Source organism: Genypterus blacodes, unplaced genomic scaffold (assembly GCF_046128005.1).
Source record: "Genypterus blacodes isolate CSIRO-AG114 ecotype Tasmania unplaced genomic scaffold, CSIRO-AGI_Gbla_v1 ptg000036l_1, whole genome shotgun sequence".
Classification (NCBI taxonomy): Eukaryota; Metazoa; Chordata; class Actinopteri; order Ophidiiformes; family Ophidiidae; genus Genypterus; species Genypterus blacodes.
In genome coordinates, this window is record NW_027466849.1 from 3146794 (window position 1) to 3169998 (window position 23205).

At 44.3% G+C, this 23205-nt stretch overlaps 1 protein-coding gene across 1 annotated transcript in view; it reads left to right on the plus strand.

Moving 5' to 3' along the window:
• The first annotated feature begins 3784 nt into the window (after positions 1-3784).
• The window catches only part of dpy19l3 (dpy-19 like C-mannosyltransferase 3), a 37302-nt gene continuing 17881 nt past the window's right edge, over positions 3785-23205 (plus strand). Inside the window, exons 1-11 of the mRNA XM_076147041.1 lie at positions 3785-3947; positions 4564-4687; positions 6312-6439; positions 12949-13039; positions 17196-17317; positions 17647-17792; positions 19605-19728; positions 19876-20010; positions 20869-21000; positions 21308-21409; positions 22082-22155. Of these exons, the coding sequence (XP_076003156.1) occupies positions 4573-4687; positions 6312-6439; positions 12949-13039; positions 17196-17317; positions 17647-17792; positions 19605-19728; positions 19876-20010; positions 20869-21000; positions 21308-21409; positions 22082-22155 (1169 nt within the window). The 5' untranslated portion in view covers positions 3785-3947; positions 4564-4572. The remainder of the gene's footprint in view (positions 3948-4563; positions 4688-6311; positions 6440-12948; positions 13040-17195; positions 17318-17646; positions 17793-19604; positions 19729-19875; positions 20011-20868; positions 21001-21307; positions 21410-22081; positions 22156-23205) is intronic.

Genomic DNA, 23205 nt, shown 5'->3' on the forward strand with positions numbered 1-23205 from the left:
TTTCAGTTTGTAAATTTGTCTTTTTACCTTCCAGGCACACTGTTGTCATCATACAATCAATTAGCAGCCAGTCAAAACATGGCAAATAAATTAATCCAACGTGGAGGGAACAGCTTGTCAGCACTCATTTTTGTCAAAGTTCTTTTAACATAATGCACTCATTTAAAGACTCCACTGTGTGACCTTGTAATAATAGTATCTTTGTATTTATTCGTTCTAGGAATTGAGATTCAAAGTACGAGGAAATAAATTGAAAGTGCTCTTAATTCCGAGAAATGATACAATTTACAAAAGTGGTTAAAGTGTCCTTAATAGATAAAAACTAGGTAAATAAATGTAAATACTTTTCATGTTTATTAGCTGTAAAAAACCAAAACACGTTGCTGAAATACTCCCTGAACTCATCTTGTCTCCAGGTGTACGGCAGCTCTAGTTTTGTGCTGCCTGAGATATTTCAGAATGAGAAAGATCAATCTGTCCTATTTTAGATTACTCCCTATAAATCCTTCCTTGCATCACAAGATGCCCTATTTTCTTGCAGGCTTGCCTGGATTATACGCTGCCTGTTACATCCCTGCCTTGAAGCGAGCTGGGTTGTGATAGAGGAGGACACAGAGAAAGCTTTGCCTCTGGCAGAAACGCATTGTGTGTTTTAATTTACCCTCAGAAGTCGTGAGAGGATTGGGCTGAATGATAATGAACGTTATCTCATTTATCCTGCAGCCAATTGCTTTGAGCCTTGTTCTGGTCTCATCTTGAAAATAATTGAAAATAATAAAAGGTACAAGAGATTTAATGTGCTCAGGACAGACTGCACAGAGAGATGTGAGCGAGGCTGTAAAACATTTCTCATATGGAAGCACGACCGTACGTGTAGAACATGTATTTCATTGTGTGCTCCTTCTTTACACAGAGGCAGTGAACATGTCCTCTGAGAAGGTCATTGAATTCTATAGAAACTTCTCTCAAAGTAATTCGGAGACTGTGCCATTACATCACACTATGCAAGGCTGTTTGCAGGGTGATGTGTAATTACATCCTATTGGAGACGGGGACGAGAACTGAAACTTAAGTCCGAACTTTATCTGCTTTTATGAGAAAAGAAGCGCCTGCTATTGTTGGGGCAAATGCAGCTTTTTATTCATCTGGCTTCTATGAAATGCACACAACCAAGGTCCAGTTCTGCACAGACAAATGTGTGTGTATCTGGCAGTACTTCACATATGAACACAAACAAGCGTATTCACTTAGTTTGAAAAGGAAAAGTGTTGCGTAATCCCTTCATTTAATAGGAAACCTCGGCTGCGTTTGAGAGAAACAAATCTTTTTCAAACCATTCATTTCTTACAGGATCAAGTTTGCCACCTAAACCTTTTAGGTCCCACCATGAAATTGGAGATCAGTGCAAAAAAAAGAAACAGATAGATATGCTAAGACTCTGCTGAAGGGACTCTTTCCAATTTGTGCTACGGTTCATTACAATATTTCCCCGCTTTATTGACCGTGTTTTGTATAAAAATAAATAAACATCATAGTAAAAATGTTTAAAGGAAGACGGCCTTTGATCCTGCGCTGGCTTAAGACAACCGATTGGGCTCACAGGAAGAGACGGGGGTCACACTTAATGTTTTCACAGTCTTAACTCTCTCGGTTGGGACTGAGCGAAATGCAGGAAGAATGGGGGCGAAAGAAAGACAAAATTGCACTGTGTGTGTGTGTGTGTGTGTGTGTTTGGTGCCCACAAGGAAATGATCCAAGCGATAAACAAGGAGGGCCATCCAAAGAGATAAACAGAAATATTAAGTCGGCCAGGGAGGATGGCCATTAAACTTTTTTTTTTTTTCCGTCTCCTACAATAAAGCCTGTCTCCAACAAAAGCTCTGCCAATATATTTTCTTAAATCTTTTTGATAATCTTCCAGACCTTTCATGTCTTCCTCTACGCTCACACACCCTCATTTCTGCCTGAATGCCCTAAGCATTGTCTCACTTGTCCTCTTGGCTCTCCCAGGGGGGGTTTGTTAAGTTAGCCCAGTTTGCATTTATACAGAATAATTGCCTCTTGCATTCATTCATTTCATGAATACCTGAAGTTCTCCTGCATGTTCTACAAGAAATGGCACATTTTGGTAGCAGAAGGTCATCCTGAGTATTCAGTTGGCTGTGAACGACAACAGAGAAAGGTTGTATTAATGAGAATCACTGCTCACTTTCCAGGTGAGTGTACCCATTTACTCAAAGCTACAACTCTGGAATCAGTTTAACTATGAACTAAAGTTAGTGGAGACTGGAGGATGAGGTGGACGACATTTTCCACTTCAGGGTGCAATTTTTTTATTTTGAGCTAACAAATAAGTTGAAGTTGTACAGTTTCTATTTGTAACATCGGATCTGGTCTGATCAGGCAAGTCAGCTTAAACTCCAATCCCAATGTGTTCTGTGTGCTTTAATGCCTTATAATAACATTTTCCGCATCTGGAGTTTCAATCAAGGTGTAAATTTGACTAAACTACCTTATAGCCAAATTTTGGCATGCAATAAATATGAATTACAAGTCGAATTGATTCATGTGCAGGTGTTGCCATCTGTTCAAATGCCTTTCCTGCCCCTCTATTCTCAAGTGAGCCGGTGTGGCCTCCATTTCTCAGCAAAGAAGTGAAGGGTGTTTGAGGATGAAGCCGCCTTGCTTGAGGGCATATCGGCAGTGATGAAAACAGTGACACAATGAACCTGCACTGGCTGAGCTGAACTTTTTTTGACTCTGTGGCTGAGTTGTGCCAAGAGGAAGAATAGAGGCCTGCTGTATGTCAGAGAGAGAGAGGGAGGGTGGGGAGGGGGGAGATGATGGCTCTTGTGTAGTCAGTGCATTTTCCCTGTTGTTGCTGTCTTCCTGTCTTTGTCCCCCTACTGCCTCTCTCTTTCTTGCTATCTTCAGTCTGTCTTCTTATCAAATTAACACTTCTATAGAGAATTATCTTTCCCAAATGTTGATATTGGAAATCTGTTGTGCACCTCATCTTCCTCAGAGTGCTGCAGCGTCTAACAGGTCAGTGTCAACATGACATACAATATTTGGCTCATTCACAGAATCCACTGAAGAATCACCCCTGCCTCCTCCTCCTCCTCCTCCTCCTCCTCCACCAGGCTATGTTCTGCTCTGTTGACATGGGGCACGTTTCTATTGGACGGCATTCTATCCGTACAATTAACTATATCATCGCACCATAACATTTCACACACAGGGTGTATAGGTAACCCATGATCCAGGGCAGCTTACAGGTAATGAATATACTGTACATAACATCGCCGCAGCTGCTTTTTAAAAGCGCCCCTCAGTGTCAGGCTGGGGACGAACACAGGACTTCTGGTCTGCTCCTTCAAAATAAAACAATAAAACAAATGTGCTGTACGGTTCAAAAATGTTTTGGTTTAGCAGCTGTGTAATGGCGTGTCAAACATTTCCATTCGTTTATTTTTTTTGCACAACTTTTTAACGCGCTCCTGCACTGTAAGTTTCGTATATTGTCATATACTGATGTTTATTTGAAATATGGTGTACGCCTCTTTTTACGACACATGTCCCTAACTATTTAATGTATGACTTTTCTGACTTGCATGATGGTAGACAACATGTAACAAGTAGCAAAAATATGAAAAACGCACTCTCACCGAAAAGAGATGCGTCCGCCTTATACAAAAGCAAATGTGTACGCTTTTATTCTGAAATGAGGACATCTCTTTTTCCTGTATTGACCTGGTACACACAGCGCAGTATGTAGCTGACATACATGCGAGTCTGTGTGGCGAAAAAAAGAGGAGAGTAGCGAAAGAGCGAGTAAGGATAGAGAGACAGAGAGAAAGAGGGAGGGAGAGAGAGAGTGAGCGAGAGGGAGAGAAAGGGAGAGAGAGGAGAACCGTCGTCCATTCCACCAGCCGCAGTAGAGGAGGGTGAGGCTTATAATGTACTGTTGACTCAAATCAAGTCGTCTTTGTTGCTGTCAATACTGAAAGAAACCCGACGTAGCGGGCGCGCGCCGTAGTGCAAAACGCACATACAAATTCCTTATAATAACACTATTGTGTCGTCTGTCTGTGAGACATTCTAGTTCATTCTTACCCTGACGTGCTTTGCGGCATTCATCACGCTCCCATTCCCATCCCATTAGCGACTTGTAGCAAAGCCGTTATCTTTTGCACATCATCATCATCATCCACCTGAAATGTCGCAGGGTTGCCGTAGTTGCCGGTGATGCGGTTGCTGTCTATGTGTCTTGGGGTTGCCAGATCTGAGCTCTCCCGGCGTTGTGGCAGGGACGTGATAAGGAAATGATGCCGCCAAGCCGAGCAGGCCCGCGCATGTCCGCACGTCTCGGTGTGTGAATGAATGAAATGCCGCACACAGTGAAGCGACAAAGCTCCCGTGGGAGTCTGCTGAGGTTCTGTGATGCTCAGATCCCAACAGCAGCTCCTCACAATTCGTCCTTATGCGTTTATCCCAGTGTGTTAGCCCTGTGCATGTGTGTGTGTGTGTGTGTATAACATAATGAGCATCATCTGGTTGCAGTGTTTCAGAATGACAGCCTTGCGTCAGAGGAAGGGCAGCAAGGGGAAGGAGGCCCCCCTAGGTCCAGAACTCCAGCCCCAACAGGCCAACTGTTGCCCTGAGCACCATTCAAAGATCTTGTACGGTGAGTGAGATGTCCTTCTACACACACTGCAGCTTTGATAGTCAATAAATCAGGCACTGTGTCTGAAGAGCCCCAGTATACATCCAAAGAAGTGACCATAAAACCAACCAAAATATCCTAGATCACCACACGGAGTATAATCTTAAAAGTATACTTATATTTGCTGCGTCTTGGGAGTGTAATAGATTGTCCAAGTAAGACGAATGAACTCCTTCCCTGTCACGAGAGGGAGCACTTCACCAGTTCCAAAATGAATGCAAGTGTTTATGTTCAAACTGTACGGCCCCCCAGCTCCCTAAATGACCCGACTACTTTGTTTTTTTGGGGTTTTAGAAATTGCTCTCAGGTGCCACATTCATTCACCTACCAAGTCAAGTCACGTTTTATTTATATCGCCCAATATCACATACAGTGTCTCAAAAGGCAAAACTAATGCGTAAAACAGCCTAAACTCAAGTCGCTAATTTCGGCTGAATATTGTCTCGATGCCTCAACGTTATGTTTGTTATTCTCTCAGTATTTCATTCATTCTTGGGTTATAAGTGGTAGCTGCTATCTTCTCCTTCTCTCTCTCTTCTTCCTTTGCCTCCTCCCTCGACGTCTCGCATTAGAAGTTCGACATCTGTGTAATCAGGTCCGTCTGGCTCCCTTTTGAATGGGATATCACCATCACCACTGTGCTCTGTGTGTGTGTGTGAACTTTGTTCTGTGTAGTCAGTTTTGGGTTACCACTCAAATAGTGTTGTGTAGTTGAATGTGTCCATTTGCAATGGTTTTAGAGCCGCACACCCAGGGTCGGGTTTGGAGGATCTATTACACTGTCAAGATACATGTACGATTCTGAACTATTGCCTCAGGATGTGGAATTTGCAGAGTTTTTGTTTAGTTGCATTTGTTCAACAGCGGAGGAAGAGGTGGAGATCTGCCCGCAGGCGCCTCATTGGTGATGCTACCATCTATCAGAAGTACATAACAAAAAGCAAAGGTCAGCTCGGGGGTGCAACACAAAGAACGCAGCCAGATCCTGAATCAAGATGTCCTTTTAGTATACTGCGGCCTTTGACATGTTTTCAGCTCCAGGGTCGGCGTAAACTGACCCTGACCTGTGACCTGCTGTGGATGCATAAAATGGGGAGGGAGTTTATTCACGAGCTTTGAGAAAATACATTTTCATAACTCGTTCTATCGGTGGAAGGCTGCACTTTTAACACCTTTATGCTCAGGCTGTGCGTTCACGTTTTGCTTATGTTGCATCCTCAGAGGACGTCAGGAATATTAAACTGAAAGACAGTTAATTTTATGTACCCTGTAGGAATGCACCATTATTGCCATTTCACTGCCAAGGCTGACTATGATTATTTCAATGAACCTTTTGGATTGAGGTGATAACAATGTATTAAAAAGTTCATAGATTTATCAAACTCTGCTTTTTGTTCAAAATGTCGTGTGCAATTTGTATCTTGCTGGGATTCACCAAATTAACCTAATTGTTGTTTTCAACCCGATACAAGTCAACATTTTGACTAAGATGACAGAAAACATCAATCTTGTTCAGCTGACTGGTTGCAATGTTATTAAAATGTCACTTCACGGCAGTAGTAGTGAAATGTTTCCGTACCCGCAGGTGATTGGTCATGGGGCTCCATAATCTGGACGTCGGTAGGCTGGTCAGTCTCTGTCGGTCTCGGGCTGCTGTGCTGCATCTACATGGCAACGCTACACGAGAATGACCTGTGGTTCTCCAACATCAAGGTGAGCAGATTTGATCGTTAGCGTGTTCAGCAGTGTGAGAGTGTTTGTGATGCAGTTGCAGACCTTTGCATGTACAGTTGTACTGTAATTAATGAGAGTTTTACAGGAGGTGTTGCTTGGGTACGACATTCCTAGATTGTTTGGTGGTGTTGGTCTTCAGAGTGTGGTCTCGCTTCTCTTGCCTGTTGCCACAGAAAAGTCCTCAAAGCTTTTGTGTGGTCTTACCCTTTAGCAGTGCATCCTTGATGCCAATCTTACGTTGATATTCACTTTAAAGCAACAATCATACTGTGCACAAGGCAGTAAATCAGATCACATATGCATGCCCCTTGGTCCAGTCAATTCAAGTCAAGTCAAGTGTATTTGTATAGCCCAATATTACATACTATAAACAATATATTACTCCATATTATTCATAAGCTACTGTTATATTCTCAGGCTGCTTGTGCTCCCTCAGACTGATAAGGTGTTGTTTTGCTGCTCCCTAGGATCGTTTGGCATCTTAGGGAGGGATATTTCATCTCCAGTACTTTCCCGATCATGCGGACCGCGCTATATCTCTGTAACCCCCATTGTTATCACGGAAGACTCACAGAGGATTCACTCATGCATGAATAAACGGACAAACTCTTATAATGAGAAATCCATCCCTGCTTCTTACCCTCTAATAAATCCACCACGGTCCCTAGGGATTTCCAGGCCCACAACAACAGACAGTTCCCGACCCGGCCAAAAGCTCTGTTTTGGAGGACAAAGTAAAAAATACCCAAAACCTTAACGCGTACGGAAAATGGAAGAAACCTCGGGCAAGGCGATTCCAAGAGACACTCGCTCTGCTCCAATGGCCAGCGGGAGGAAAATACAGAGGAGTGCAATAATACAGCAGCTTTGCTCTAATCAAAGTATGCTACTCCATATAAAACAGACTAAAACAGATCCTGAGTGGATTTATTAAGGCATGTTGACAACGCCATGTCACCTAACGATACCCAGAGTAGAGTGAATGCTCTGATTTGTTATTGCATTGTTGCATTGCATTAACGTAACACTCTCTTCTCATCTTGATGCAGTGAAATGGCATGCTATGTAACTTTCCCTTGGTAGATCAGAGAGAACTATACTATACTGTAACACTATACACGTCACCACGGGCTGGGCAGCACGTTGATTATCAAACTCCCATGTTTGTGCGAGCGCAGGAAAGGATCTGGAATGTTTCGAATCACACAGTTAAACTCTTTTTTAACAGGGTGTCGGAATGTCTTACACTTTTATACGGAGGTTAACTTAGGATTTTGCATCCTTAAGCAAGACTGGTGAAGATTGCAGGTGTGGACGTTAACAGATGGAAAAGTTGTTCCAGTTTTGAACGGTTGAAAGATTCATTTTTCTTGCTTATCTCGACAGGAAATGCGACCTTTAACAGCATGTCCAGGCAGAATAGAATTGGCCTGCGAAGACGTCGTAAACGCTGAACCCCAAAATGTGATGATTATATTTCCATCCATAGCAGAGGATTGATTTTCAGGCGTGTTAAATAATCCGGCCCCACAACACCAGGACGACCGCTTGTTACGGAGTCCCACCTGAGTTTGTTCGGCTCTGCTCCGCTCTATCTGACACACACACAGTGCTCTGCCAAATATGATTTGGACGAATTCTTGAACGTTGCTCTCCAATTTTCACCGGGCTTGCTCATTAAAATGCTGCTTTTTTTTTGCATTTTGTACCAGATGACACGGTATGATTTGACAATGTGGGATTTGCGCAGACTGCAGAACAAAACTGCTCACTGACACCTGTACACATAAGACACAATGCTCACATACTGTGTAATGTATGGTGATGCTCCAAAGAAGCCTTTTTCGCTGATGTTGCTAAATGCTCAGTTAAGCAGGCTGTCAAATGTTCTGTGTCAAGAGAATTGTCGGTGTGCAGCTGCAACTTCCCTCTGAAAAAGTGTTTTGGATAGAAGCCTGGCCAGAGTTTTGCTTCTCTTGGATAAATGAGATTAATCTACCTAGACAGGTTCTCGTTACTTCCTTTATGATATAAAGAAGAGAGGCTGAGTTCAGCTTTCTCTTAATAGTTACAGCTCTGCTTCATCAGTTCCTGTGATCTGCGAATTCCCACCTCTGACCACAGCAGACAGCCGAGTTTAGAGAGAGAGAGCGAGAAAAAGCGAGAGAGAGATCAATCAGACAAAACAACTAAGTGGGTAGAAGGTACAAAATCTAAAGTCTGGAATTTGCTTCATTTCATTTGCTGGCTGCAGCTCACATTTCCAGCCAGGTGCTTCATCTGTTTCTCATGCAAATGTGCCGCATGCCTGACCCGCACCGAGGCAATGTTCACGGGATAATTGCACGCATGGGTCATTGAGAGAAAAGCAGCACATCCAGTTAATTGAACAGAATCTGCACAAAGACACAATTTGTGGTCCTATGCCATTTTCTGTTTTGTGTGTGTGTGTGTGTGTGTGTGTGTGTGTTAGAGAGAGAGAGAGAGAGTGAGAGGAAGAGGTATACAGATGCTTTCATTCATAATAAATGCAGGTCATTTTACAGGCCTGGCAAACATTTCCCCAAAGTGTTCCCACGTAAGAACACTCCTGGCTGACATCCTCGCATACGCACCTGACTGTGTGTGTGTGTGTGTGTGTGTGTGTGTGTGTGTGTGTGTGTGTGTGTGTACGTGCCACAGTGTCCGTGTTGTCTGTGATGCGTTACCTCCTGTTAATGCTATCATAGGCTCTGCCTCAGCTGTACACATGGTACATGTATCAAAAGACCCATGCGGATACTTTTCAAAGCCTTACTGCACACACAAACACACACACTCGCTCCAGTCTGACCGCGGCTTGAACCGACTGCCTAAACTTCTTGAGATGATGCATTTAATTTGCTCCTCCTCAGAGATCTCCTCCTCTCCCTCTCTCTGTGCCTCTCACTTTGTCTTACATGCAAACATGGCCCTCTTAAGTGCCTGCAGGTCAAGTTTTGAATGGAACGCGATGTGAAACATGCTGGAAAGTAATTTGGGAGTCTGGGAATCCTGTGCACTTGCATTTGTCCTTTCCGGGCTGACCTCACCTTACACTGCTGACGTTACAGGAGCGTTTTCATTTTGTGGGAAAACAGCTTTATTGCAGAAAAGGGTCTGGTTTTAATATCCGTGTGGCTCCTTGTGGTTCCCTCAGCCAGAGTGTTATGGTGGGAAAATGGAGGTAATGTTAGCCGGAGGTGAAGAGGTCTGGCCGGGTAACAATCGAGCATTTACCTACTCACTCCCTGCTCTCTCTCTCTCTCTCTCTCTCTCTCTCTCTCTCTCTCTCTCTCTCTCTCTCTCTCTCTCTCTCTCTCTCTCTCGCTTGCTTACATGAGCAGCTGGCTTCCTCTGGCCAATTCATCAAGTGTGAAGTCATCTGCATGGCGGCCGCGGAGATTAACAGTTATTTCAGACGTGCGCTCACTGCCTCCACTGCACTTCCAGCACTCCGACAAACGTTCCCTGCATTTTCCGAACGACGTTCCAACAATGTTCCCCTCTCGGCTCCCACCCCCATCTTATTCTTTTCCTGTGTGCAAGTGTGTGTTTTTATAGACAAAAGGTCACCAGTAGTCATCCCTTTTTTTTTCTTTCCCTCCCTCTTGACAGCTGCAGTTATCTACAGCCTATCCTGTCGTCCACACACTAACTTTAGCTCAGCCCTTGCTACTAAGCTCGCTCTTTCAGGGTTGCTTTTTCTTTCTCGTTTCGGCGCTCCGGGGGACTCAGAGGTCCGCCCGTTTGTAAGCGTCTCAATGACAAAAAAGGCGAGGGAAGCAAACGCACCGGAGTGAACGCTGGACAGTCGGCAGCTTGGATTCCTGCAGGACTGCATCAGAGAGAGAGACCTGGGTCGGTCTGGAAACGCACAGCGGAGAGAGGAACAGACAAGACAGCGCTGCCCTCCGAGAAGTGAACCAGCTTTGAGGATGATGAGCAATGTATAAACTTGTTAACTAGGCCTTTTCTCTTTGACCTTAATTTAAATTGAGGATTAGCCACCTCATCAGCGTTCTTGGTGAAACGCCAATGCTTGTTTTGCCCCCGGCAAACTCATAAGAAGGATTGGGAAGGAAACTGGCTGCTCATTCCCTCGGAGGAAGTGCTTTGCATATTCCTTTTTGGCGAGGAACTCAATGCGATTAAAAAGCTAATTTATTTGGAGTGATTTCAAGAAAGGAAAACACGGCGCATTTAGATTTTACTGCTGTAATGGATTTGGATGAGCTCTATATGGCGGCCCAGAAGCACGCCGATTTTTTTCCTGGCTGCGGCTCATCAAAGGATACAGGAACTTATTGGTAAACCCCTCTTTTCACGGGCAAATGGAGTTCCGCAAGAGAGTGAACCCAAAGAAAAGTGAGCATAATCTGGCTGTTTGGGAAGACGGCGTTGCTGGAAGGAGGTGCACCAATCGGATGTGTGGGGCGGCGAGGTCTAATGCCTCACACGAATACAGTTCACAGGAGGTTTTTGTGCCGGGAGGATCCAGCAACTGTTCCGGATCAAACATTCTGCCCCAGTGGCCTTGGCGACAGTGTGTTTCCATGGCAGCAGGAATGGTATTGGCTGTGCTGCTGGCTGTGACTCAGGCCTGGTGCGTTTACTCCATTCATGAGAATCTGCTGTGGTTCTCTCAGCTCACAGTAAGACACAAATATTACTCTTGTTAAAAATATAATTTTGTCGTAACGGATGTCCAATGCAAAGTAAAACAACCTGAGCCTGTAAGCAAAAACTCTCCACTCACACACACACCACACACAGTTGCGTGCAGGAACCAATCCCGGCTCACAGTAGGAGTCAGTCTAGAGGTGGTCACACGTGCCGGCCGCTCTTTAAGAAGTCTTTTATAGTTTTCCAAAGAGGCTTTTTACAGTTTTAGTTGCAATAAATCACTGTGTACCAGACTGTACCACACACTCACACACTCACATGCGTTTGCAACATGCTAATGTTAAACTCCAACGAGATGCAGGATTCTGGTTTTTGGCAGCGAAGTGCTCGTACATACTAAGTCACAGAGCGCGCACACACACACACACACACACACACACACACACACACACACACAAACACAGCAGGTGTATCACAAATGAATCTTTGAAATGTCAAGATCTTTACCGAAGTCTCACAGCTGTGGGTCAGTGAACCTCCATTTATACGCCCACAGAGTGTTTTCAGTGCTTTATCAGTGATTACAACTAGATTCACTTTGAAGTTGGGGCACATCCAAGAAGGTGCTGGTGGTCTGCAGAGGAACAGGTGATGTCAAGGGCAGGGAACATTCATCACCCACCGTCTTGGATTAGTCTTGGGGGAAATGATACATAAATGGAAGGCGGAAAATTATCTAAATAGGAATCTGAAAAGATTTATATACAAGCAAAATGGTGAACAAATAAACATATAAAACTTTTATGTTAATATGTTTAAGTAAATTCATATGCTCTCTACTCTTCTTTCCTCACTTCTCTCATACAGATGTTCCATGTGTCACAAAATCAGAAAACGTGTGGGCATTTGAATGATGAATCACCAAACGATAAAAAAAAGACCATAAGTGATTTAAAGGGTTAGGCTAGCGTGTCTCCGGTGTGTGGAGTGGTGGGTGGTCCTGCATCTGTGAATGAGTAGGATGAAGCAAATATGAGCCAGTTCAAATGAAAAGGAAAGACGTTGTATATGTTATGCTGTGATCAAGCATGATTTTCAGGTAATAAGAAATGCTTTGAAGCCACATATCGGACAGATTTGCAGGCCGATGGATAACAAAAGTCTTGGAATAGTGAATTAAGGTCTTGAATTGTGGAAAGCTGCATACATTTAGTACTAACACCAACTACTGTTTCATTACATCTCAACTTTACAAAAGGGCACTTTGGAGAACCCACATCCTGCCTCTGATAATGCAGCGTGTTTGGCACTTCACAGTATTGCAGAGTTGCCTTTTAGATTTGTAAAAATGCTCACAAGGCCAGAAATATTTGCAAATAAACAACCTGATCTTTCTTTGTTGACGTTGTTGTTGTTTGCCAAGTTTCAGTGCCAGAGATGTCGGCATTGGAAGCCATTAGAAAACATTGGAATGCAATTTGGATAAAACAAGAAAATACTGAGTGATGGACTGATTATTTATATTCTGCGGTTGGCTGTTTATCATTTGCTTAATGTTATACCCTTCAGTGGATCAGTAATCATGCATAGCAAGCCGGAAATCTCTCGGGAAGACATCTTCCAGCATGCACACACACACACACACACACACACCACCAGAAACACGTTTTGTATCCGTGTTTCTTATTGTTCCTCTGGAGGATTACCAATGTATTAACTGCTCCTCCTGCGCTGCTTTTATCCCTCATGTTTCTGTCATGTCTTGCCAAGATGTCTGTTTTCCATATTGCAGAATCATTTTTTACACAACCTTTGTACCCAAGTTTCCCTTTTTTTCTTTTCAGGAAGTGGAGCGTGAGATCTCGTTCCGTACAGAGTGCGGACTGTACTATTCATACTACAAGCAAATGTTGCAGGCGCCATCCATACATGAAGGTACGTGATGTGTGTTATCCCGACGAGTTATTGTGTTCATATGCAGCATCTGGTCTCATTGTTGGGTCTTTTGTTCATAAAATACACCAGATGGATATAAAATAATCCATTTATCTCTCCTGCACAAATCCTCTAATGAAATTTACCTTTCTGAGACGATATGCAAACAATGAAAGGGTTATCACAACCGGCTCACCTTGACAGGTATTCGCCCCTGCGCCATCTGTGAGTAAGTGACGTCGCTCTCTCCTTCTTTCCCTGCCTCAAGTCACCTTCCTCCAAACTGAGTTGAGTGGCTACTGCAGGTTTAAATAGGGAACCCCCCTATTTAGATGTTTTGTGGATAATAAACCAGGGAGGCTCGTCCTCGCCCTGACCCTGCTGTCCACCACTCAACTCTGCCACCGCTCTTCCTTTCTAGATCCCCGGGGTGCCACCTCTGCCACCTTAATCCACCACTGCAGACTTTACTCTATGTCACTGGAATACTCACTGAAATGCCAAGCGATAAAGTGGCCTTATTGTGTTCTCCGCAGTCATATGAAGTTGGGACTGTTCTATAGGACTATCCTCCCTGATCTCCCACTGCTCTATCCAGATCCACTGGGATGCTGCCTTTGCCTGCTTGGTGATGTTGGCTACCTGCTGCTTCCTAGCCAGGCCTTCAATCCCCTGCAGTATCAGAGCTCTCCACAGTGACTAACCTGCAAAGCCCCCGCAGCTGACTTCAACCGGCAAGTTACATGCCTTCCATCCATTCTGTTGGCTTTTGAATATGAGGGCCTTCTATTTCTGTAACTTGGGCTCCACCATCCTCTCTTCCAATAGTACTGTGAGCTCAATAAGAACCACCCGCACTTGCTCTGGCCTGGACCCCGTTCCACCCTTTTACCGCTCTCCCTTGACCTGAGAAGTCGGTGAAACAAGGATCATCAGAGAGTTGTTTTGCCTTCTTTCTTGACTGCTCCACACCAGCAGCCAACTCTGTTAGAATCTGGCCGTGTTGACACCAGAATTTCCCATCAGCCAGACTGGACCGACAGGAGGAGTGACATGCTCATGGTTGGCTGGCCATCTGCAGAGCGTGCAATTGGGAGCTCATGGGGATCTGTTAACCCCCATGTGTGGATGTTTGATGGAGTAGGCAGGACCTCAATTTCACAGAACAGAGCAGATACTTGATCAGGTGTCCTTCCATGCTCCAGATGTCCTGCCAGGTCAGTGCCGTCTCTTGCATGTTCTCCCATCTTGTCCAGCTGCCCTGCTTGTTCATGGCTTCAACCATGTGGTTCTACCTTGCAACACCAATCCTTCGGGTGAGCCTTCTTCAAGCAACCAAGACCCAGCCAATAATTTCTTGGCTACATCCTTGGCTATACCGTTGACGTATAATTGAGCTAAACATAGAGAATGTCTGTGTAAAACAATCTGAAAATATAATTTCCTAACTGTAAACAGGTGTTAATTGTCATTTGAATATTTTGGTCTGAATATGATTTACAATTCAGTTCAAATATGCTTTGAAGACCACTTTCCCTGTTTGCCGCATTTTGATGATGAAATAAGCAGGTAAATCTAGAGGGATTACCATTTATAAATGTAATATTTGTGAAGAATCTTACAAATGTTTTGAATGACAGGTTCTTTCAACCTTCCCTCACCTTCGGTTCCGTGGCTGCATCTTCCCATTCTGAGAGGGACTTTTTTTTTCTGAAAAAGGGCACAAACCAAGCATAAATTTATTGCTCATGTACACTTTGTTCTCAAGGAAATTAGTCAAATTATTTTGTTCTCACTGCTGTTAAGTAAAAAAATAGGCCCAATCCTCCACTAAGGTCAGTACATTATTAAGCATTTGGCTAAATGTGCAAAGACCCTTGCTCTCTCTCTCACTCATTCCTCACTCGACTCACACAGTGGAGGCAGCAAGGTGGAAGGACAGTAGACTACTGCAGATGCAACGGTATAAGGGAGGGAGAGTGAAAAGAGCAACGGATGAAAGGATGTAATGGGGGAATAAATGGAACAATGGAATATTGGAAGGAGGCAGGGAAATGAGGTAAGAAATGAGGAAGATGGGATAGGAAACGAGGAAGGGATAAAGGCAAGGCAGAAATTGAACAAGAGATGCAACGGTAGAAGCCCAGAGGAAGGGCAGTAGAAGGAGGAAGTGAGGCCATAAATGAAGGAGGGATGATGCAAAAGGTTGATCTGTGCTGGTTTCTGTGTGTAATGCTCAAATTATACACGCGCAGGCATTACGAACACAGCGATAATCATGTTGACACAACTTCGAGCCTCTATTAAGGAGGATCAGAGGGTCCTCTGCGCGTTCGTTGATAGGTGAAGGATGAGGAGAAGTGGAGTTGAGTATATGATGAGTTTATTGAAGCAGTAGGATGTCTCAGCGCTGGGTCTGCTCGCTCAAGCTGTACAGAAACAGAATCAGACTCAGAATAGCTTTTATTGCCAATTGCCAGTTTTTTTCTGGTTATTGGTGCGATCAAGATATAAAACATATAAGACAACAACTATGCCAAGAAATTAAAACAAATTAAATTGAAAAACACATGAAATTAAATAAATTAACTAATTTAAATAAGATTAAACATGCAAGTTGCTAAGGAAATGATGTGGTCAGTGGCAGGCCCAGGCCTGATGAGGCCCACTGTAGGAGGGAAGAAGCTGGATTTGTGGCGTGAGGTTTTGGTCCTGATGGACCTCAGCCTCCTGCCAGAGGGGAGGGATACAAACAGTTTGTGTCCAGGGTGGGAGGGGTCGGCCAACTCCTTGCCTGCCCGCCTCAGGGTCCGGGAGGCGTACAGGTCCTGGAGGGACGGCAGGTTGCAGCCGCTCACCTTCTCTGCCCAGCGGATGATACGCTGCAGCCTGCTCTTGTCCTTGGCAGTGGCTGCAGCAAACCAGACGGTGATGGAGGAGGTAAGGATGGACTCAATGATGGCAGAGTAGAAGTGCACCATCATTGTCTTTGGCAGGCTGAACTTCTTCAGCTGCCGCATGAAGAACATCCTCTGCTGGGCCTTTTTGGTGAGGGAGCTGTTGTTGAGCTCCCACTTGAGGTCCTGGGAGATGATGGATCCCAGGAATCGAAAGGACTTCACAGTGTCAACTGGGGAGTCACACAGAATGATGGGGGCCGTTGGGGCTGCGTTCAGGAGGCAGTGGCTCAGTGGGTAGTGCTTCCGCTTGGGAACCGGAGGGTAGCCGGTTCGAGCCCCTGCCGAGGTGCCCCTGAGCAAGGCACCGAACCCTCAATTGCTCCCCCCTCTGCGAAGGGTGGTAATGTAATGTAATGTAAGTCGCTTTGGATAAAAGCGTCTGCCAAATGATTGTAATGTAATGTAATGTAATGTAATGTTCAGTCGGAAATCCACGACCATCTCATTTTAGAGCATTAAGCTCCAGCTTGTTCTGCCTGCACCAATTCACCAGACGGTCGGCCCCTGGCTGCTGGGCAGCTGTTGTCTAAGTCTCTGGGCTTGACCATGAGAGGGAGTTGTGGAGAGTCGAGAGATAGTGCATACCTAAATGAGTGTGTGTTGGTATGTGTCAACACCTCAAAGGTCAAACTCTGGGCTTTCTCTTGCTATTTCAGGGCCGCCCTTTGTTCAAAACTAAATATGCAAAGTAATGATACTGCAGGAGTCAAAGAACAAACCTTCACCTATTTGTAATCAGGTGCTACATTAATACAGACGGGATGACTGTTTTCTGAAAGAATGAATGGCACCTTGCCACCATGAAGTGGTTGTTGAGGGCTTTGAGACGTTACTGAATGGGGCAGAGACCATTTGCAGTCCAAGGCTATGGAGATTTTTATTTATGGCTTCAGCGGTTCCAGGTAAATTTTTTTTTATTAATTAACCGTTTTTGAATTCAAAGGAGCACTCACTTGCTGACGGCAATTTTAACATCTATTATTGTTTCTTAATGTCACCGTACTCTGCAAATGAGGTAAGTGGCCTTCAAGAGACCTCATCAAGAGGCCTCTTACCGTCTGGTTGTCAGACATCCAGGAATTAATGTTCTCAGTCCTCATCGCACCACAGAGACATGGTGAAATTTATATGTGTGTGTGTGTGTGTGTGTGTGTGTGTGTGTGTGTGTGTGTGTGTGTGTGTGTGTGTGTTCCCAGGACTCTCAGATTTGATCCATGACAACTTGACAGAATCCAAGAGAACCATTAATCTTCTGCAGCGGATGAATATCTACCAAGAGGTTTTCCTCAGCGTCCTTTACAGATTGCTGCCCATACAGGTAAAACTTTATTGACCACAGATAATCACAATTACAATCTGACAACCATTTGATGTGTTGTAGTATTTTACTTTCTTCCTTTTTTAAACCCTTGTACCTGTCACATAGTAGGAAACAGTTTCTGTATTGGCACATCAACTAACTGAGAAACAGCTACTCAGCTTTTGTAAGGATTCCACTGTAAAATATCAGACTAAACTTTGGAAAATGCCACAGTGTTCTGCAGTCAGTGCTGTCAACATTTTGCGTGTTTCTCCCACTGAACACGTCAAACTAATAGTTGTGTGTGTGTGTGTGTGTGTGTGTGTGTGTGTGTGTGTGTGGTGCAGTTATTTCTGGAGCCAGTGTATTTTTACATTTATACAGTGTTCTCACTCCAAGCGGTATATGTCATCGCTTTGTACCTGACCGCGTGGCTCCTGTCTGGCTCCTGGTTGGCCGGTGCACTCGCTGGTGTCTGGTACATACTCAACAGGTGGGTATAGTGAGTGTGTGTGTGTGCGTGCACGCAAGAAAGTGAGGCATCGAAAATGTTTTAGACTTTTGATCCCAAAACTTAACAATGGATTCAAAGTTTTCCCATCGTGACTGGATTGTGAGATTAGTCTATGCTCGGCTCCTAATTTTGTAGGTAGAGTGTCCTCAGTTAGGACTGTGTGTACCTCTTTAAAACATGTTTTGATATGGATCCTATCATCAAAACATGGCTCCAGAGCAGACCTGGTCATTATACGGCCTCTTGCCACTAACTGGTTCGGTCCGGACCCTCAGGAGGTTGAAAACAAACTATGCCATTTAACTTGTAAACCCGGCAAAAGGAAAACAACCAAATTGGCTTTTACTTTCATCCAAAAAGCCTTGTTTGTTGTGAGGGTGTGTGTGTCTTTAATGAGAGAGGAACTGAATCAGCTTTTATTTAGTTATGTGTTGTGTGTGTGCTTCCTTTCACTTTGAACGTGTCACTGATGTGTGTGTCACTTCAGTGGCAGTGAGAAGGCCAAACTCCACGCTATACAACCAATTGTTCATTCCATTTTTTAATCGATTTTAATCCATCTTAAAAACATTTCTGCATATGTTTAGCAGATGACATAGAATGAAAGTTTGTGGTCATGTTTCAACAAGTGAAACCATCTTGGTAAAATCAAGTTTGCAGAGAGTGATGTTGCTGTAAATTCTTGAGAGGAAAGTTGTCTGTAATATAATCTGAATGAGAGGTTATAAAACATGACAGAAGTTCATACAGCCCTCGATAACAATCCCTCGCGTGCCCTCTCCCCACCCAGGAAAAAGAGTTGCCCCATGCTCTGGAGCTGTAGCTACTCTCAAAGTCTCCACAGGAGGCCTTTAAGAGTTTAGGAAATAGGCCTCTTGTGGAGCACTTAAGGGTTATATTTGGTCTGGAGCAGCGTGAGAGGAGGTAAGGACTCTAGATTCATGTAATGGCACATAACTGGCACTGTGTCTGAGTCTGTGTCGACCTGAGGTAGAGGGACTAAATCTCTGGCTTTGCCCGTCGTATTCACTCTTTGCAATGTGCGGTTGGTGATTAAAAAGGTGTTGCATTATTCCCACTTGTGAGCTTTGGCTTTCTGATGTGTTTCTGGGTTGTGCGTCGAGTCTTATTAGAATATAACAAGGACGTTAAATTCATTACGCAGAGAGCAGCAGTCATATTTCTCCTCTTTTTGAAATGCGTCTCGATTAGTCATGACGAGTGGTTATGTTTGGATTTCCCTTGAAATGGATTATTTGACCATTTAGTTAAATTTAAGCGTTAACTAGCTGTATCACCATCCAATTATAGTGTTTGCTCAGGACTATTATAGCTGTGATGGAAAGGCCTGCAAGCCACAGCCACAGGAGAGTGAGAGATTTTTTAGTCAACCCTTGCATGTCCCACTTTGACGCTGCATGGTTCTACTCTGGCCCTCCCGTGTTTTTAAAAGACCAACCCGTGCACCTCAAGTGCCCCAGAGTTGAAATGAGTTTAAGAATTCCCGCCAGCATTTTTCTCTTCTGTGCGTCTGGGTCGATAAAAGAGGCAAGGTTTCTGTGGCAACTTGACAAACAATAACTTGAGGGTCACACAGTGTTTTACCAACTTCTCGAAGCCTTTCAAACAAACTGTCTGGATCACAATGAACAGACCAAAACAATCATATTAAGAGATGGACTCCAAACTCTGATTGTTTGGTTACCTGGTCACATAAACCACATGTGCCTTGATCATCGTTTTTCACATCCAATGACTTTTCACCTACCTTCTTTCCGTCGCCCCCTCCAGGGTAGATACCACTCGTGTGGAGTTCACCATCTCCCTCAGAGAGAACTGGTCGTTGCCCTTTCTTGCCCTGCAGGTCACTGCCATCACTTGTTACCTCAGACCTCATCTCTCCCCCTTGCAGCAGGTAATTGCACACACACCAGAGTCATAGTCTATCCTCGGCAAGACAAAGCCATCTATTGAACGACTTCTCAATCATCTACTGTGATATTACTTGCTGTTAGTTTACAGCTCAAGAATATTAACACCTGTGTGTATTCTCTGTTCCCAGAAAGTTATGGTGTGGTTGATGTATGTGACCACCTTCTGTTTCTGCCTGACGTGGCAGTTCAACCAGTTCATCCTACTCGTTCAGGCTCTGATCGTTTACACCATGGACTGTATGGACCTCTTAACGACTACGCAGGTACGTATGGCTGCCACATGGCTCGAGAATTCTCTTATCAGCCATATCAGGATGGCAGTATACTACTTCTATTCTATATAATGTGTATAATTATCCATTAAGAGTAGTCTTAAACTCATTGTTGGACACGTTCATAATCAAGAATCAATGAATTGCTCTCTTCTTGGCCATCAGAAGTCTCTGGAGTTAGGTGCTGAATGTTAAGCATTAGAATACATTCAATGTAATAAAGCAGAAAGAAGAAGTAATTATGTGTGTGCTGTAGTTCAAATAAATGTTTAAACCTTCCCCATCTTTTCTTTTGTCACTGTTTTATGATGCAACAGTCTTGCTTTTCAGTAGTAGGGTGCATCTAGCTTAACTGGCATATCAACAGAACTTCAAACCGTCCTTCCTCGTGCATTGTTCATATCCTCTGTGAAATTACAGGGCCAAAGTTTGTCAGTTGAGAAAAATAACCGAACGTTCAATGAACTCTAGCTTCTGTCCTCTCTCTCTTTAAACAAACCTGGTTTGTGTGTTTCTCTGTACTGGTGGGCCGAGCTGCTACGAGCCTCAAAACAACACATGTGCCCCTGCCCCTCCACAAATGTTGGTTTTGTTAGCATGTGCTTCAACCCAATAAAAGGCATAAAAGTAGCGAGTGATTGCAGCCACACATTGTGCTTCACAGACCGGCAATAAAGTGTGAAAACTGACACCTCCTCTCAGAGAAAGAGGGCGATGCAGCTCGACGCCGTAGCTCTGTATTTAGACAGACTACAGATTAGGTGTTAAATCAGTGATTTATTCCTTTTCTGGTAAATTATTAAGGGTTTATCGGTCCTGATGGTGATGTGTATGTGTGTACGTCTCTAGGTGACAACTCTGTACCTGGTCCAAGTGAGTGGCCTGCTGAGTGTGTGGCTCCTCCAGTTCTGTAACTCCATGATACTGGGCTCACTGGTCCTAAGCTTCATCGTAGCTGCGCTGTTCATCAGACACTGCCAGGTGTGTGTGTGTGTGTTCCTGTGTATGTTTAGATTACCCTGCATCCTCCTGGGTGATGAGATGAAATGTTTCAGAGGAGCAAAAACACATCGAACTGTGCTGTAAATGCATTCTCAAGGTCAAGGTAGTGCACTAGACAAATCAAATAACCCACCTGTATGACAGCTATGGCATTCAGAGTGTTTAATACTGAATGTCTGCGTCAGCTAGATGTATCATAATGTGAAAGTATACCCAGCTAAAGAAACAACATCATTCTCTCAACATTATACACATTGATTTGCCTCTTGCTTCTCTACTTGTCCAGTCCGACCTGAAGACAGGAAGGCTGCTGGTTCGTCTGGGCAAACTGCTTCTCCACACCGTCCTGGTTCTCCTCCTCACCATCACCATCAATTATCTCGCCAAGGTGGTTGTCTCCTCCGCTCGCCGCCACCCCTCTTTCCCTTCCCATCTTTATCCCATTGCCTCCTATTCATTCTTTGTCCTCTTCTCCTCCTTTCTCCTTTTCATTTGCTGTAATTGGCTTCCAGAGTTGTCGGAAAGTGCTGCATCTCATCATGAATGAATAAGTCTGGTGTAATCAAACTTGGTTGCACTTGCACATGAATCAGCCTGGTAGTGGCGCTATATCTAGAACAGTTCAGTTTTGACAATGAGTTTGGAACCTGGCATTGTAGCATCAGAGGGGTTTTCATCCTTAGCGGAGGTATGAGCTCTCTGGGCCCATCCGGGTTGTCTCTTTTCTTTTCGTTCCCTTTCATTCTCTCCCCCTTTCCCTCATGATATGTTCTCCTTGTTTCTCTCCCTTCTCTCTTTTTCTCCTTTTGTCCTCCTCCTGACCCCCCCCCCCCCCCCTCCCTTAAGCCTCCCTTCTCTCACACCATCTCTGTTCCTCTTTCTCCTCCTACACCACAGCCTCCTCTCGTGTATCCAAGTCTCTTTGGTATGTTGTAAGCTTTCCATCTGATCTTACGACTGGTTCATTTACTTATTTATAAATCTCAGCATTTCGATCTTCGGCCATGAGAAGTTGTCCTTATCTCTGTTTTTGTGTGTGTGTGTGTGTTTCTGTTGACAGAAAGCACTACAGCTCAGATCAGATGAACACATCTTTAAATTCATCAAGTCGAAATTTGCCTTGGGGCCAACGAGGTACGTACACAACACTGGCAGACGCATGTGCTCTCTCTAAATGCTAGTGTGCTCATGCAAAATACACCTACCTGCTGCTTGACATGCACCCCCACCCCCCACACACACACACATATACATACAAATAAACAGATTCACTGCAGCAACAGTCACACAGACACACAACTCCTACATACCTCAACAGCACACCCACCTACATGCACACACACACACACACACACACACACACACAGGCCACATCACACACACACACACCTCTTGACTTGATCTAGACTGTATTATTCACAAAGTGCTCGTGTTGTAGTACCTGGAGTGTTAGAGTGTTTGAATAATAGATGGCGAGGTAATGCCAGCAGGGCTGCACATCGATCAGATACGGCTATGTATGTGTGTGTGTGTGTGTGTGTGTGTGGAGCAGCTCAGCCACTGGATAGCTGCTCCGGGGAGGCAGATAACATGGCTCACAAGCCAACACCACACAACTGGCTCTTCAATTATTCAGCAGGCCTTTGGAAAAGTGCAGCGCTGCCTCTTGCTCCGCTCCTGCTCAAGCTTCTTCTCCGACTTACGTTTCTTTCAAAATGCGTGAGAAAGAGTTTTTTTATTCTCGGTTCAATCGGCAATCCAAGTGCTGTTTCTCAGAAGCAGCACTGCTGACTTAAAAGTGCACCTACTGAAACTCACATACTGTATATAGGATATCATGCCTCAGTTTGATTTCTTTTAAAAGGCATTTTTGGGTTGTTGTAATAAGCCCATGACTCCCTTCTTCATCTTAGATTTTTCAGTTTGCTCAGAAGAAACAAGGCAGCGACGTAGACTGCACTGTTTGCATTACGCCTGATGCTGCTCTGATGTAATGCTGCCATCTTAGCACTCATGGTATATTGTGAATTGAAGTGTCAAGGTCAAGTTACATTGGTGTTCATCCGGTTTTGACTGGGGTTTGGCAGACAGGCAGAGGGATGGACAGACAGATGGACACACTGTACTACCATGGACCCATTTTAGTTTCCGTGGATTGGAAAGTGAGTGATCATTGTTCTGCTT